The sequence below is a fragment of the Rhipicephalus microplus genome, chromosome 8 (assembly GCF_043290135.1).
Source record: "Rhipicephalus microplus isolate Deutch F79 chromosome 8, USDA_Rmic, whole genome shotgun sequence".
Taxonomy (NCBI): Eukaryota; Metazoa; Arthropoda; class Arachnida; order Ixodida; family Ixodidae; genus Rhipicephalus; species Rhipicephalus microplus.
In genome coordinates, this window is record NC_134707.1 from 134,339,094 (window position 1) to 134,352,530 (window position 13,437).

Here is a 13,437-nt window from a genome sequence, read left to right on the forward strand (position 1 = left end):
CGTCTTCTCCTTCGCTGTCTCTTGCGCCGCGGCTTCGCCTCGGGCTCTATTGAGATCCGTCACGGGATGCTCCTCCACTGTATCTCGCGGCCGCTGTGTTGGCGAGGGCTCTAACTTCGGGTCTTCTCCTAAACATTCTGGATCACTTGGCCCTCGCGCCCCGTCGATGTTTCCGATGACAAGGTCATACAGGGGGGTCGTCCTGCATAACGCAGTAACCTTCCCGCTGAAGTACGGGGTTTCAACCTGAATTTCTGCTTCGGGAAGCATCCGGACCGTACGGTCAATTAGGCAAACCGGTTTCGTTCTGCCTGTCAACTCTCTTTCCCGTACCAAATTTCTCCGCACGATAACAGTGGAACTGCCGGTATCTCTTAACACCGTAATTTTTTTGCCCGCAACTTTTCCAGGCAGCGTTGGCATTCCTTTCGTAACACCGGTTGGCTGTTTTGACATTACAGCACCCACAATAGGAATTTTCTCCCCATTCTTCAAATCTACGAATCCATCAGTGACGGCATTATTATCAGATTTCGGTGCCGCTTGCACACAGGATACCTGGTGAGTTTGACTCACTCCGTTCCGACATGCGTCTGCTTTGTGCCCAGTCTGACCACACTTGAAACATTTTACAACCGTAGGGCTCGTAAAGATCGTTCGACAGTTTTTCGCGCGATGACCCACTCGGTTGCACAGAAAGCATCGCGGAATGCTCTCTGGTGCACGCTTCTTTTCTTCGGGAGCCAATTTCTTCGAATCGTCGGGGCACTCCTTCTTTACCTTGGCCAAATTAGTGCCACCTTGCGCTTCCAAGAATTGATCAGCCAATTCAAGCATGTCTTCAAGTGAGTCAGCCTTCCTCTCTTTTAAGTACAGTGACAGGCTTGGGTGGCAACTAGTAAGAAATTGTTCTCTAATTAGCAGCTCTCTAAGCTCATCGTACTCCTGCGCTGTCCCTGAAAGTTCAATCCATCTGTCGAAATAATGGCAAAGTCGGGCGGCATACTGCGTAGCCGTCTCACCATCAGCTGGCTTTCCTGTCCGAAATCTGTCCCGGAATCCTTCCACAGTGAATCTAAATCGCTTCAGCAAAGCAGCTTTCACCTTTGCATAGTTGGCTGCATCGGTCGGCGTCAGCCTACCGTACACACTGAGGGCTTCACCACTCAAGCAAGTACTCAAAGCAGTTGCCCATTGATGTTCCGGCCAATTCTGGCTCTTCGCAATCGTCTCAAATCGGTGAAGGTACGCGTCAAGGTCGTCCTTCCTTTCATCAACGCTACGAGCAGCTTGCTTGGGTTCAAGCGGAAGCCGGGATCTTCCCGTTCGCTGCTTTCAACTCTAGCTTAGACGGGAGTTTCGCTTCGCTGTTGCAAACGGAGCCGCTCGAGTTCTATCTCGTGTTGCCGCTGCCGCTCCCTTTCCTCTCTTTCTTCTTTCAGCTGTCGCTCCTTTGCCTCTCTTTCTTCCTTCAGCTGTCGCTCCCTCGCTTCTCTTTCTTCTCTCGCCCTTTCGGCTGCCAACTTCTCTCTCTCCAGCTCCAACTTCAATTGCTGCTCTCTTTCTTTCTTCAGATGTCGCTCCTTTGCCTCTCTTTCTTCTTTCACCCTTTCAGCTGCCAACCTCTCTCGTTCCAACTCAGCTGCTTTTTCTTCCTTGGCCCTCTCTGCTGCCAACCTCTCTCTCTCCAACTCAGCTTCTTTTTCCGCTTTGGCTCTTTCGACCGCCAGCTTTTCCCTTTCCAGCTCAGCTGCCTTTTCCTCTTTGACCCTCTCTTCTTCTTTTTCCCTCTGGGTGACCCACTTCCGTAGTTCGGCGCCGGAAAGACCCATCTTTTCACCAAGCGCAACTAACTTTTCGAGATCCATTGTGCCTCGCAAATAAAACCTTGCCACGTTTAAAAAGTATCTGCCTAAATCAGTCTATCGGAACACTTTCCTGCACTCCTCGTTAACGAGAACACTGAACAACACACCAAATCGTTCCGATAGCACTATCAACAACTCGAGGCTCTTTCTCACTACTTTGGACACACTGTGCACCAAAAGGTCCTGTTTCGCGGACGCCAGATTAATTGTCACACCCGTCCCGTTTATTAGGGAGGCGATCGCCGGACTAATTCCAAGAGCCGATGTATCGGCCCCCCGAACCGCACCACGGAAGCGTGGACAATTTAGAAGTGGTCCTTTTTGGCGCGCCAGCGGACGCCGGCTGTGGTCCAAAGAACAAGTCAGAGCCGAGAGTTGATAAACAAACAAAATTATATTCTCATTAACGGCAGATCAAAACACAATACACACGTATGCACACTCCACAATAGTTACATACAATACGTCACCAATCAAACAACGTACTACACAGTACAATCAGCCACAATTGAAACAACGGACACAGACAACAATACGCACTACAATGCAGTCGCATGCATTGAACAACCAAGACACTTAAAGACTAAAGAGATATAAAACCTATTCAGTCCAAAGTCCTTGGAACAAAAGTCTGAATGATACTCTTCCGAGAATCACTCACTCAAAGTCCAGCGTTGTTGTCGTTCCGCAGCTCTCGAAGTTTCTCTTCCAGGAAACCTCCCGTCTTCAATTGGCCACTCTTCAAACTTCAACTTCTTCGCCGGAACACGTCGGCTTCACACTCGCAGCGGTTGCCACGGGTCTTCGCTCGATAGCGGTAAACACATGCTCTTGCCCGTAGCTCGAGTCGTCACCCCTCAGGTGGAAATCCTCTTCACCTCCTGCTTCGTCTCTACGGACGAAACCTTCTCCGACTACACGGCGGTATACCCTACGCGCTCTGGCGTTAACTTCCGTCTCCTCCTGCTCTCTCGTCTCGGCGGCTCGATTAAATACCTTCCGCGCCACCTTCTAGAAAGTTCTCCTCATTTCGTCGGCGCGATGCGCAACGAAGGCTGGGGAGGGGCGCGAGACGGTTCGACTGCCCTCCGCGTCGGATGACTCATCTCGGCGTGGCCCCACCTCCTTCGTTCTAGAAAAATCGCGGGCTTGCTCGGCCGCCGTTGTGGGGTGAGGAGGTTCGTCGATGAAGCCACGCTTCTGCGGGGAGAGCGCACGCCCGGGGAGCCTTGGCCGTTTGTTTTCTTTTTCTTTCCCTTTTTTTTATTTTGACTTCGCGGCGTTTCTTCCGCGCGTTACCGCAAGAATTTGCGGCGCGCCTATTTTTAGCGCTCGTTCTGTGACAACCGCGGAGCAAGAAGCAAGCAGCTCGAAGTTTACCGTGGCCGACGCAGACAATGCGGAGAGGAGAAAGCAGACGACGCGCCTCAGCCATGTCACTCCTCCGTCTCTGATTGGCTAAACCACTCTGAGGCAAACGGCAAACGGCACAAAATGGATCTCAGACCCATTTTTTTAAACGGCTAAGAACGGCAGACATGCGCGAAGCAATTGGCCACGCACGGCTTCCCGAGAACGTCAAACGGTGATGCATGCTTGCCGCCAGCGTGAACCGGCCGTAACACGAACGAGACGTGAGCCAAGAAAGCCAAGCACAAACGTCTTCAAGGCGTTGGTAACACCGAAAAGATGCGAGTCAAGGAAGCCGAGTGGAGGTGCCGACAGCGGCAGGCCGAAGCGGGCGAATCCTCGACGTCAATGTCGTGAGCAACGTCTCGAAAGCATCGTGCGCCATGCTCCGAAGCGCCTACCCGCAAGCGCAGGGATCCATAGGACGATCCGGAACTGACCTGGAAGAACAATCCGGAGCTTCTCGAAAACGCTCCTGCTGCAAGTGCGTTGCCGTGCGCATCAGCGACGCCTCGAACCTCGCACTGTACCTCGCTCCCAGCCTGCCGAAGGAAAACGTTCAGCGCTGCCTGGAAGACACACTGACTGACTGTGGTGAGGCGTGTCGACGCTTGCTTCTTATAGTCGCAAAAGACTTCAATGCTGACTTCAGCGGAGGAGGGGGAGAATGGCTCGTCGATTACATACGTTACATGCACTCGGTGAAGTGCGTGTTGGTGGAACGGAAACTACCCACCACGATACGGGAAACGTGCATCGATCTGGCCTTTGACAACTTCGACGCCGAATGTCTCCAGGAACCTCTCAGCATGCACTTCAGCGATCACAAAGCTGTGGTAGTCAAGGCGAAACGGATGCCAGCTCTGGTCCAGAACCCATGTTCACTCTGAAGAAACGACAAGACCTATGCAAGCCATCACTTCAAATGAACCCCTGTTGCCACCCACGCGCAACGCTGCTGCTTCGCATCTCATCGGGATTCCCTTTAGGAAGATGTCAATTTCTTTAAGTCTATTAGCTTCCCTCTTACCAAACGGACTTCAAGTGTTCAGCACATGCGACAGTGGCTCCTGCAACACGTTGATAAATAAGATCTGAAATACGCCTAGTCCGTACGTTACCACTGGTGCACCTTCTTTGGTCACACGACTTATTCAGAAAAGGCCTGAGGTATGACATGCCTATGCCACATTTTGCAATGTTACAATGTTCGACTTAAACAGCGGTTGACAAATTAGAAAGTTTTGCTGACAATCAAGTACAGCGATGTCATTCTCGCTGGTTGCGTTGTCAGCGCAAAGAAAACGCGTGTATTTTCTTTTACATTAGGCTATTCGAATTACGATGACAACTTCCATGAGAGTTCTTATTGTTCGAAATCTTTGTCGCGCCTCCGTGCATAGCATTGAGGTAATGTACTACTTTACACACCGCTCTACCGGACATGGTGGAAGTTCTTTCCAGTGCACCGACACAGTAAAATATAAAGTTTTTGTTTATGAAACACGCAGAAAGACGGCAAGTGCAGCTGTGTAATAATATGCAATTTTTGAAATATTTAAGCGCGAAAAGAGCTGGAGTGAGTATAAAATCATATCTTGGGCAAAAAGTGGCCTCCCTACGACTCACATTAAGAAATCAACCACGTGGTAAAATGCAGACTTGCATGGTTTTTCGCGTGACTAAGCATAATAACAAAATACTCATTCGCATTGCGAAGATGAAGGAGCTTTGGGAACATATTAGTGAGCTGAAGCAACTTAAACAACAAAAAAGTGAATAAAGTTATTGTTGTGCCTGGGAAAGTGCACAGCGAAAACAGTACAAGTGCACAATGTTGGAGAAGTGTCTATTGTACGAAATATTTAAAGTAGACTTGTAGTGTTTTCGAAGCGCAGATAGAGCCTTTTTAGGGTGGTTTGCGAACTCCCTGTGTAGCATGTGCGTTACTTTTCGCTGTTCTCTACCCATTTTTCGCACCCCGCCGCGATGGTCTAGTGGCTAAGGTACTCGGCTGCTGACCCGCAGGGCGCGGGTTCAAATCCCGGCTTCAGCGGCTGCATTTCCGATGGAGGCGGAAATATTGTAGGCCCATGTGCTCAGATTTGGGTGCACGTTAAAGAACCCCAGAAGGTCTAAATTTTCGGAGTCCTCCACTACGGCGTCTCTCATAATCATATAGTGGTTTTGGGACGTTAAACTCCACATATCAATCAATCAACCCATTTTGCACTGGTTACGGCTGTTGATATTTGAGTCATCTGCAGCAAATTTCGTCAAGTTGTAGCAGCAACGCCAAGCTGAAGAAGCGTGAAGCATTCGCTCCTTGGACAATGCTGCGGTGCCCTCTCCTGGCGGCCCCGTGTTCTGCCCATTTTATGTGATATTACTAATTGTTCAGATTACTTGATTTTTTAGGGGCGAAGCTCCTTAGGGCGTGGGCTGTGCGTCCCCTGTAGCCTGTATGTAGCCACCTCTAGTTTAGTTCTTGCAGTGTTCACTAGATGGCGGTACCGTCTCCTGTATGCAGCCACCTCTAGTTTAGTTCTTGCAGTGTTCACTAGATAGCGGTACCGTCTCCTGTATGTAGCTACCTCTCGTTTAGTTCTTGTAGTGTTTACTAGATGGTGGTACTTGTAGCTGATGATGAAAAGATGCAAGATGTTATAAACTTGAAAGCGGTACTTGTAGTTGATGAAAGACGCGAGATCTTATAAAAGCGGAATGATGTCACATATAGCGCGTGTCATTGGTTGAAGGCAATCGTTCGATTTAGTGCGGCGACGTACGCTAGGGGGAGCGATGTAATAAAATCGAGTGGGCAAAATGTACAGAGGATTCATGGTTTACCAGGTTTACCTCCGGAGCTTCGCCCACTCATCATCATTCACTTCGTGGATATGGCGGAATTTTTTTATTTATTCTCAGATTTTAGACTTTGTTCGTTCAAGGTAATCGGTTTTGAGCAATGTCACTCTTGTTTCGACCTGTATCGCTTTACTGCGAGCGTGATCATACCACGAGTGATCTGCTATGAATGGACAAGTCATACCACTGAAGTGATCCGCGCTTAAACTGCGACGCAGTGCTGCCGTCTCCAAAAAAGTCCAAGCTTTGCCGCAAAGGCGAAGCAATGAACGTGATAGCAACAATTTCGAAGGTCACGCGCGGAATGTAAATCAGATCAAAACGTACTCCGCGTTTCTCGCGCACAAATTACGCACGAAACGTACTCACAGATACGTGTGGCAGCTTGGGCTAGTTGGTATGGCACGACGATAGTTATAGCGCGAAAACAAAACGACGACACAGAGACAAGAAGGACACGAAAGACACGAGCGCTCGTGTTTTTCGTGTCCTTCTTGTCTCTGTGTCGTCGTTTTGTTCTCGCGCTATAACTATCGTCATCACAGATACGGATGCACGTGAATAAGCATCTCATTTGTTACTTCGCTGAGTCTGAAAAGCGCGCTTTTCGCGAACGGAGACTGAAATTATTGCAATGGCTTTTGTGCGCCCGGTAACTACAGCAGAATCATTCCATATAAAGCCCGGGCCAGCCAAGGCGTACGATCCTCCCCTCCTCGCCACCGCCATATAAGGGTGCGCGAGGGAGCGTCGCTCCCCTTCTCTAAGCCGGGCAAATTACACGTAGAAGATTGGAGCGGGCGCCACTGCGCGATAAGGCGACGTGCGCTCATTGTGCCATCTTTCTGGTAAAGCTGAAAATACAGCATTGGTAAGTGTTAGAAATAAATGGCTTGCCGTTTGAACGGTGAAGAACTTTCTCCTGGGTGGCTCAGTGGTTAACGCCTCGATTTCACGACGCAGAGGTGCCACGTCTGATTACGAGTGCAGGAGTGCTTTTTCCCGCATTTCTTTTTTTTCTTACGTTTTCATATATATAGATACGTATACATATATGGTGCATGACACTGACGCTGACGTCGACGCCAACGCCTGCAGCAATATCCAGCTGAGAGAGTTTATATAATTTCTATCGCAGTAAAACAGCTATACAATACTGTGGGGTGGTGGCCAGGAATAGTGATGTCAGAGCACTTCCATTTCAGTTCTCCGGTCGGTCATTCAAAGTGGTTGCACGACTTTTAATAACATAATCGGGCTTTGCACGTGAACCTTAAAGGGGAGTTTTGTGCCAGCTTGTCGTCCTCCTGCATAAGCTCTCCTTCGTGACAGTGGCCATTGCTTGATTTTGAAGGTAGTTATGCCAGTCAGGGAATACTAAAAATTTATCCTTTGAATATAGTCTTTCGAACAGACTTGGTCGGAGATTCCTCATAATCCAGATAGGTCACATTGTTTTTTGTTAAAATTCGTATTATTAGGAAATTGCATCGGATATATAAGAATCAGGCGACTTCTGACGTGGTATATTAGGCCTAGCTCAACTCATTTTTTGTCACTCCAGAACTTATTTCATGTTATAGGTGAGAACAAGCAATTTCTTTTTCTTAAAACTCCCTGCTCAGGAGGAGGAGTGGACGTCTCGGCGGGTTCGAGGTGTCCGTTCAGCAGCGGAAGCCACTGCAACGCGTCCCTCACGAGCACGTTGCCCGACGAAAAAAGGCGACGGGAGCTGGTCGACTTCTTCGAAAGCACCACGCTAGACATTATCAAGAGGTGAGAAATAGGCCTTCGTAAGAAACGCCGACAATAGGCGAAAGGAAGCTGACTACGGTTGCTGCTAAGTAGGATGTATCATGACGTGAGATCTCGAACCTGAAACTTGCTGTCCACCTCACGATGGGATAGAATAATAACCGAAGAAAAAAATGATAGACTCTTTGTAAACTTTAAGGATTGATCAGCAAAACCGTGCGACCACTGAACTGACTATCCTCACATGACTAGTGGAACGAGACGTCAAGGCAATGATGCCGCGCGTGCCACTTTGCCATCACGTGATTGTTGAGAGAGTGTGAGGGGAAGAGGCAACAGCTGGCACTGTTCCAGGGCACGTACGGACGGACTAACGAGTGCCACGAGTATGATGGATTACCTACTTTCACTTTAAAATAGGACTGCGTGAATGGAGGTCTGACAAAAATACAAAACACTCCTAAACTCCCTGGCTTCCCGTCCTAGTTCACTAAGCGTACTTTTCTCTGACGTACGAGGGTGATTAGTACCGATCTCGGTACTAATCACACTGAACAAATAAATTTTCTGGATTTTGTTTTGTCAATATTGTATCGAGTGTTGTTACTTTTTAAAAAAGCCTTATCGTGTTGCACAACAGAGTGATGTGAAGAATCGCTGGACAGCAAGAACCTGAACAGTCAGCTTAGTCGAGTTGTCTGACGGGGCTCGCCGAGTGGCGGCATCAGCGCGGCTCTGATTCGAACTGTCCTCTGCACAACCTACGCAGCAACACATTAATACGAATAAATAACTTTCGCCGCCATTGCTAAATGCGCCTGCCACTACCGCATGGAGAAAATAAAGCAGTAGCTTCTTTTTGTCGTCCGTGGTGGGCATGCCAGCACCGTCGCCATGAGACGCACAAGCAGAATATCACATCGCACAGTGAATCGACTACATATAGCGGCAAGCTGCATTCCCATTATTACGGGCGAAATGGGCACCGCCATTCAGGTATGTGATTCACATTGAACGACGGAAATAAAACCAACACAGCTGAAACACACCGTATGGGAGTGTTGTCTGTTTGTTCTCGTTGAAAATGTGTTTACCAACAAGAAAAAAAAAGATTCGGTCCTTACGATTTCTAATTCTTACGGAGACAAGAGAAAATTCAAGGACAACACTACACACAGCTGTCGCCCAGTTATTTATACCTCATAGCTGCTAACCTGCCGCAGCTTGAAATTTGGTAGAATCGTAGAGCGAGAGGCGCGGACCGGGCGTTTCGAAAGTAAATTGACATGTGGTCTTATTGCTGAACTAGGCTAAAAATTTTCGCTGTGTCTCTAGATATTGATGACCAATATTGTTTTAGACTCCAGCAACCCCTAACACTTCTTTCATAATTTTAGTTTGCTTTTGTGCAGGATGACTGCGTAATGCAGCAAAGTTGCCCTGAAAAGCGTTCTGTAAGCGATACAAGAATCTAATAGTGTAGTACCACTACACCGATTTTTATTTTTGACGATGTTTTAGGGTTATTATCTGGAAGATATAGCGGGTATGCTCGCACAGCATGCTATGCCACCAAAGTAGAAGAAACGAATGAAGTGTCCCATGCATAGACACTCTTAAATTTTGAGAAATATTCCTAGTTCTGTGGGCATGGCTGCTATATCTCCCGACAAATAACCACAGTATTTCTGCGAAAGAAATAAATTGGGTACAGTGCTCTTTCGTTCATTTTGTTTTAGCTTGCTTTACGCTTCGTAGGGTATGCTTCCCGCAGTACGCGACTGTCATGCGGATGAGGAAACTAAGCTAGTGAAAGGGGCGTTAGAGATAGCGAAAATTAAAAAAAAAATAAGCGCCAGTATCATCGTCGAAGTTTAGAGACACAACGAACATCTTTAGTTTAAACAAAGAATGAGAGCCCATGCCAGTTTTTATTTGACACGCCCGCTCCCCGCTTCCCGCACCGCGTTTCTGCCAACATTCTAGCAGCGGCAGGTTAGCAGGTATGAGATGAATAACGGGGCGAGAGCTGTTTGTAGTGTTGTCAAAGCTTGAATTACCTCTTGTGCCCGTAAGAAGCGAAAATTTCATTGACCGGATTTCTTTGTTATACACAGTATAAATGAGAACAAACAGACCACACTTCCAAGTTTCCTCTGTAAGTTGTGTTGGTTATCATTTTGTCATTCGTGCGGAATCGCATACTTCAAAAGTAGTGGCCATTTAGGCTGCAACCCTGGAGACACAGCTTGGCGCTATATGCAGCCACTTCACTGTGCGATGTTCTACTTGTAAGTGTCATCATGATCACAGAGGCTGGCGCGTCCATCACCTACCATAAATGTAAGTACCGGCTATTTTTCTTCCAGGAGGCAGTGGCTAGACTGGTTTAATGACGGCGTTGAAACTTATTTATTTGTAGTAATGTATTGCTGGGTAGTTTGCGCAGGGGAAAGTTCGAATCCTGGCTGCCGCTCGGTGAATCCCACCAGTCAGCTCGACTGAGTTGATTGTCCAGGTTCTCGCTGTGCGGCGATTCCTCCTATCGGTCTGTTGTCGAAGGCGATTATACAATTAAAAAATGGCAGCATATCCACTGGGCGAATGATGGAGGGTGGGCGAAGCATCCGTCCGTCCATTAGTTCTTGCTTCCGTCCGTCCATGCATCCGTTTGTGCGTGCGTCTGTTCATGCGTCGGCACGTCCATCTCTGTGTTCATCCATGCATCCGCCCCTGCGTCCGTCAGTTACTCAGTTACTCAGTTTCAGCTTATTTCGGACATAGTTACATGACATGAAATTTGTCCACGAGGCAAAGCAAAAGGAGATTCGCATGTCCCCTGACGAGGCTTTCACCCCGGACTTACACGTCAGACAGCCAGGAGCAAAATCAGAGAAATTAAGTACAATGCTCACTGCACAACTTATATAAACAAAAAAACGAACAGTAAAGAACACATTAGGACAAAAATTGTACAAAGTTTACATTGTTCAGGTTTAACAGTTTATAAAGTTACATAAATATACAAAATTACATATTTTCTTGTTCAAAGCAAAATAATTGTAATTTCAAGGAGGCAGAGAGTAGCTTTACTTGTTTTTTTAAAACGAGAAATACTTGAGTTCTGATTAGCCAATTCGATTAGGGATGGGTATGCATTCAGCAATGAAACAATCTGATAATCTATAGCTTTAGTACCATAATTAGTTCTTGGTCTTGATCCCGTGAATGAAATAGTGCCAAGGTCATATGCCACTTGTCTGTTTAGATATTTGCTTGAGAACATGGTGCGATCACGTTTGAATTCGCGGAAAATCATTGCTATCAAAGAAAGCTGATATATCTCTGAGAATGGTGGTACGTTCAGACTTCTATACAGAGAGTCAGTTGATGGGAGAGGATGGGAAGAAATCATTTTTAGGCTCCTTTTTTGTATAGAGGAAACACGTTCAGCATCTGTCTTGTTGCACGTACCCCAGCCTAGGTGACAATATGTTAGGTGGGAATGAATAAAAGGGAAGTACAATTGTTTTATAACACGCAACGGCAATAAATATTTTAGCCTGTACAACATAGCAAGAGATCTAGATAGCTTAGCAGAAACATAATATATGTGCTCAGCCCAGCTGAGGTCAAACCTGAAAACGACTCCCAAGAAGCGGCAAGAGCTGACGGGCGTTATTATATTGTTATTTATACTCAATTCTTCATTATGAAGAAGTGGTTTATTTTTTGGACGAAATATTACGTACTGCGTTTTCTCTACGTTTAAGTTTATTTCGTTCACATTAAGCCAGTTATGAAGTTCTTTTTTGCCAGATATTAGCACGGTGCTCTATTAAATGTAGATCTGGACCAGAAAAGAAAAGGTCAGTGTCGTCGGCCTACATAGCTACGGCGGAAGTAAAATAGATGTTAGCGATATGATTAATATATAAAAAAAGAGCAAAGGACCCAAAATAGATCCCTGTGGTACCCCAAAGTTTATCTTACCTAAGTCTGACTTAAATTCCTGAAGCTGTGTATATTGCATTCTGCCTTCGAGGTAACTCTTGATTAATATAAGGGCCAGTCCACGGATACCACATGTTATTAGCTTATGAAACAAGAGTTCGTGTTCAATCGAATCAAACACTTTTCGAAGGTGAAGCAAAATTCTAACCGTAAAATATCGCTGTTCGAAATTACAAAATATCCTTTCTATTACCTGCAGTAGAGTAGATTACACTGATTTTCCACATTGAAAGCCGTACTGGTGTTTCGAGATAATATTTTTAATTGAATAAAATGATACAATCATTTATATATAATACGCTCTGCGATTTTTAAAAAAAGAGGCAGTACTAAAATTGGTCGATAGTTATTCAGGTCAATTTTACTGCCACCTTTATGAACGACAGTAACGCGCGCAACCTTAATTTTCTCAAGGAAAATGTCAGTCTCCAACGTTCTGTTGCAGATTAAAGTTAGTGGGGCAGAAATGTCACAGATCACAGCTTTAATCGGCGAAACGCTGATTTCATCGTAACCGGGCGAGCACGTGTCTTTCAGTGCGAACACCGCAGATGCTATCTCTACATCTGAGGTAGGTCTTAAAAACACAGAATCCTTGTAGGCTGTAGGAATGTAGGAAATAGCAGATTTCGAAGATTATGCTACCTTTTGGCCAAGAAAAGCACCTGACGTCAAAAAAATGCATACTAAACTGATTTGCAAGCGTCGTGCCAGAGATGGCTGTTCCATTTATGTGTAGATCAGTAGGTATACGTGGTCGTTCAATTCCTATGATTTTGCCCCGCCGCAGTGGTCTAGTGGCTAAGGTACTCGGCTGCTGACCCGCAGGTCGCGGGTTGGAATCCCGGCTGCGGCGGCTGCATTTCCGATGGAGGCGGAAATGTTGTAGGCCCGTGTGCTCAGATTTGGGCACACGTTAAAGAACCCCAGATGGTCGAAATTTCCGGAGCCCTCCACTACGGCGTATCTCATAATCATATGGTGGTTTTGGGACGTTCAACCCCACATATCAATCATCAATTCCTATGATTTTGTTAACAGCACCCCAAAGTCGCTCAGCGTTAATAATTAGTGGCGAAATCTTATTTTGATAATATGAATTTTTTTGCCTTCTTTAGGTCCAAGCTTAACTTATTCTTATATTTTTTAAACTAGACTAAATCTGCCTTATTCTTTGTTTTCAGGAAACGAGCAAACATGAAGTCTTTTTCTTTAATGCGTTTAAATATTGACGGTGTCCACTCCTTTCCACTCTTTTCTACTTTTTTGTGCTTCTTAACCATAACGCGTGGAAAAGCGTAATTGTAGTTCTCACTGATTTTTTGAATGAAGATATCATAAGCTTTTGATGTATCAGATTCGCGGTACAATTCATTTCAGCTAGTTTCACTCATTAAAGAACAGAAGTTCGTAATGCTAGTGGGGTTTATTATCCGACACGTGTAATTAGATTTTGATACTTGTTTTTTTAGGGCGAACAGAGCCAAATTGGCAAATGGTCACTCACTCCCGACGAAAACAC

At 46.2% G+C, this 13,437-nt stretch overlaps 1 protein-coding gene across 1 annotated transcript in view; it reads left to right on the forward strand.

The window, feature by feature from the left end:
- Positions 1 to 13,437, forward strand: part of LOC142768378 (peroxidasin homolog) — a 104,104-nt gene that overhangs the window by 15,969 nt on the left and 74,698 nt on the right. The window contains exon 2 of the mRNA XM_075870349.1: positions 7,772 to 7,922. Coding sequence (XP_075726464.1) covers positions 7,772 to 7,922 — 151 coding nt within the window. The remainder of the gene's footprint in view (positions 1 to 7,771; positions 7,923 to 13,437) is intronic.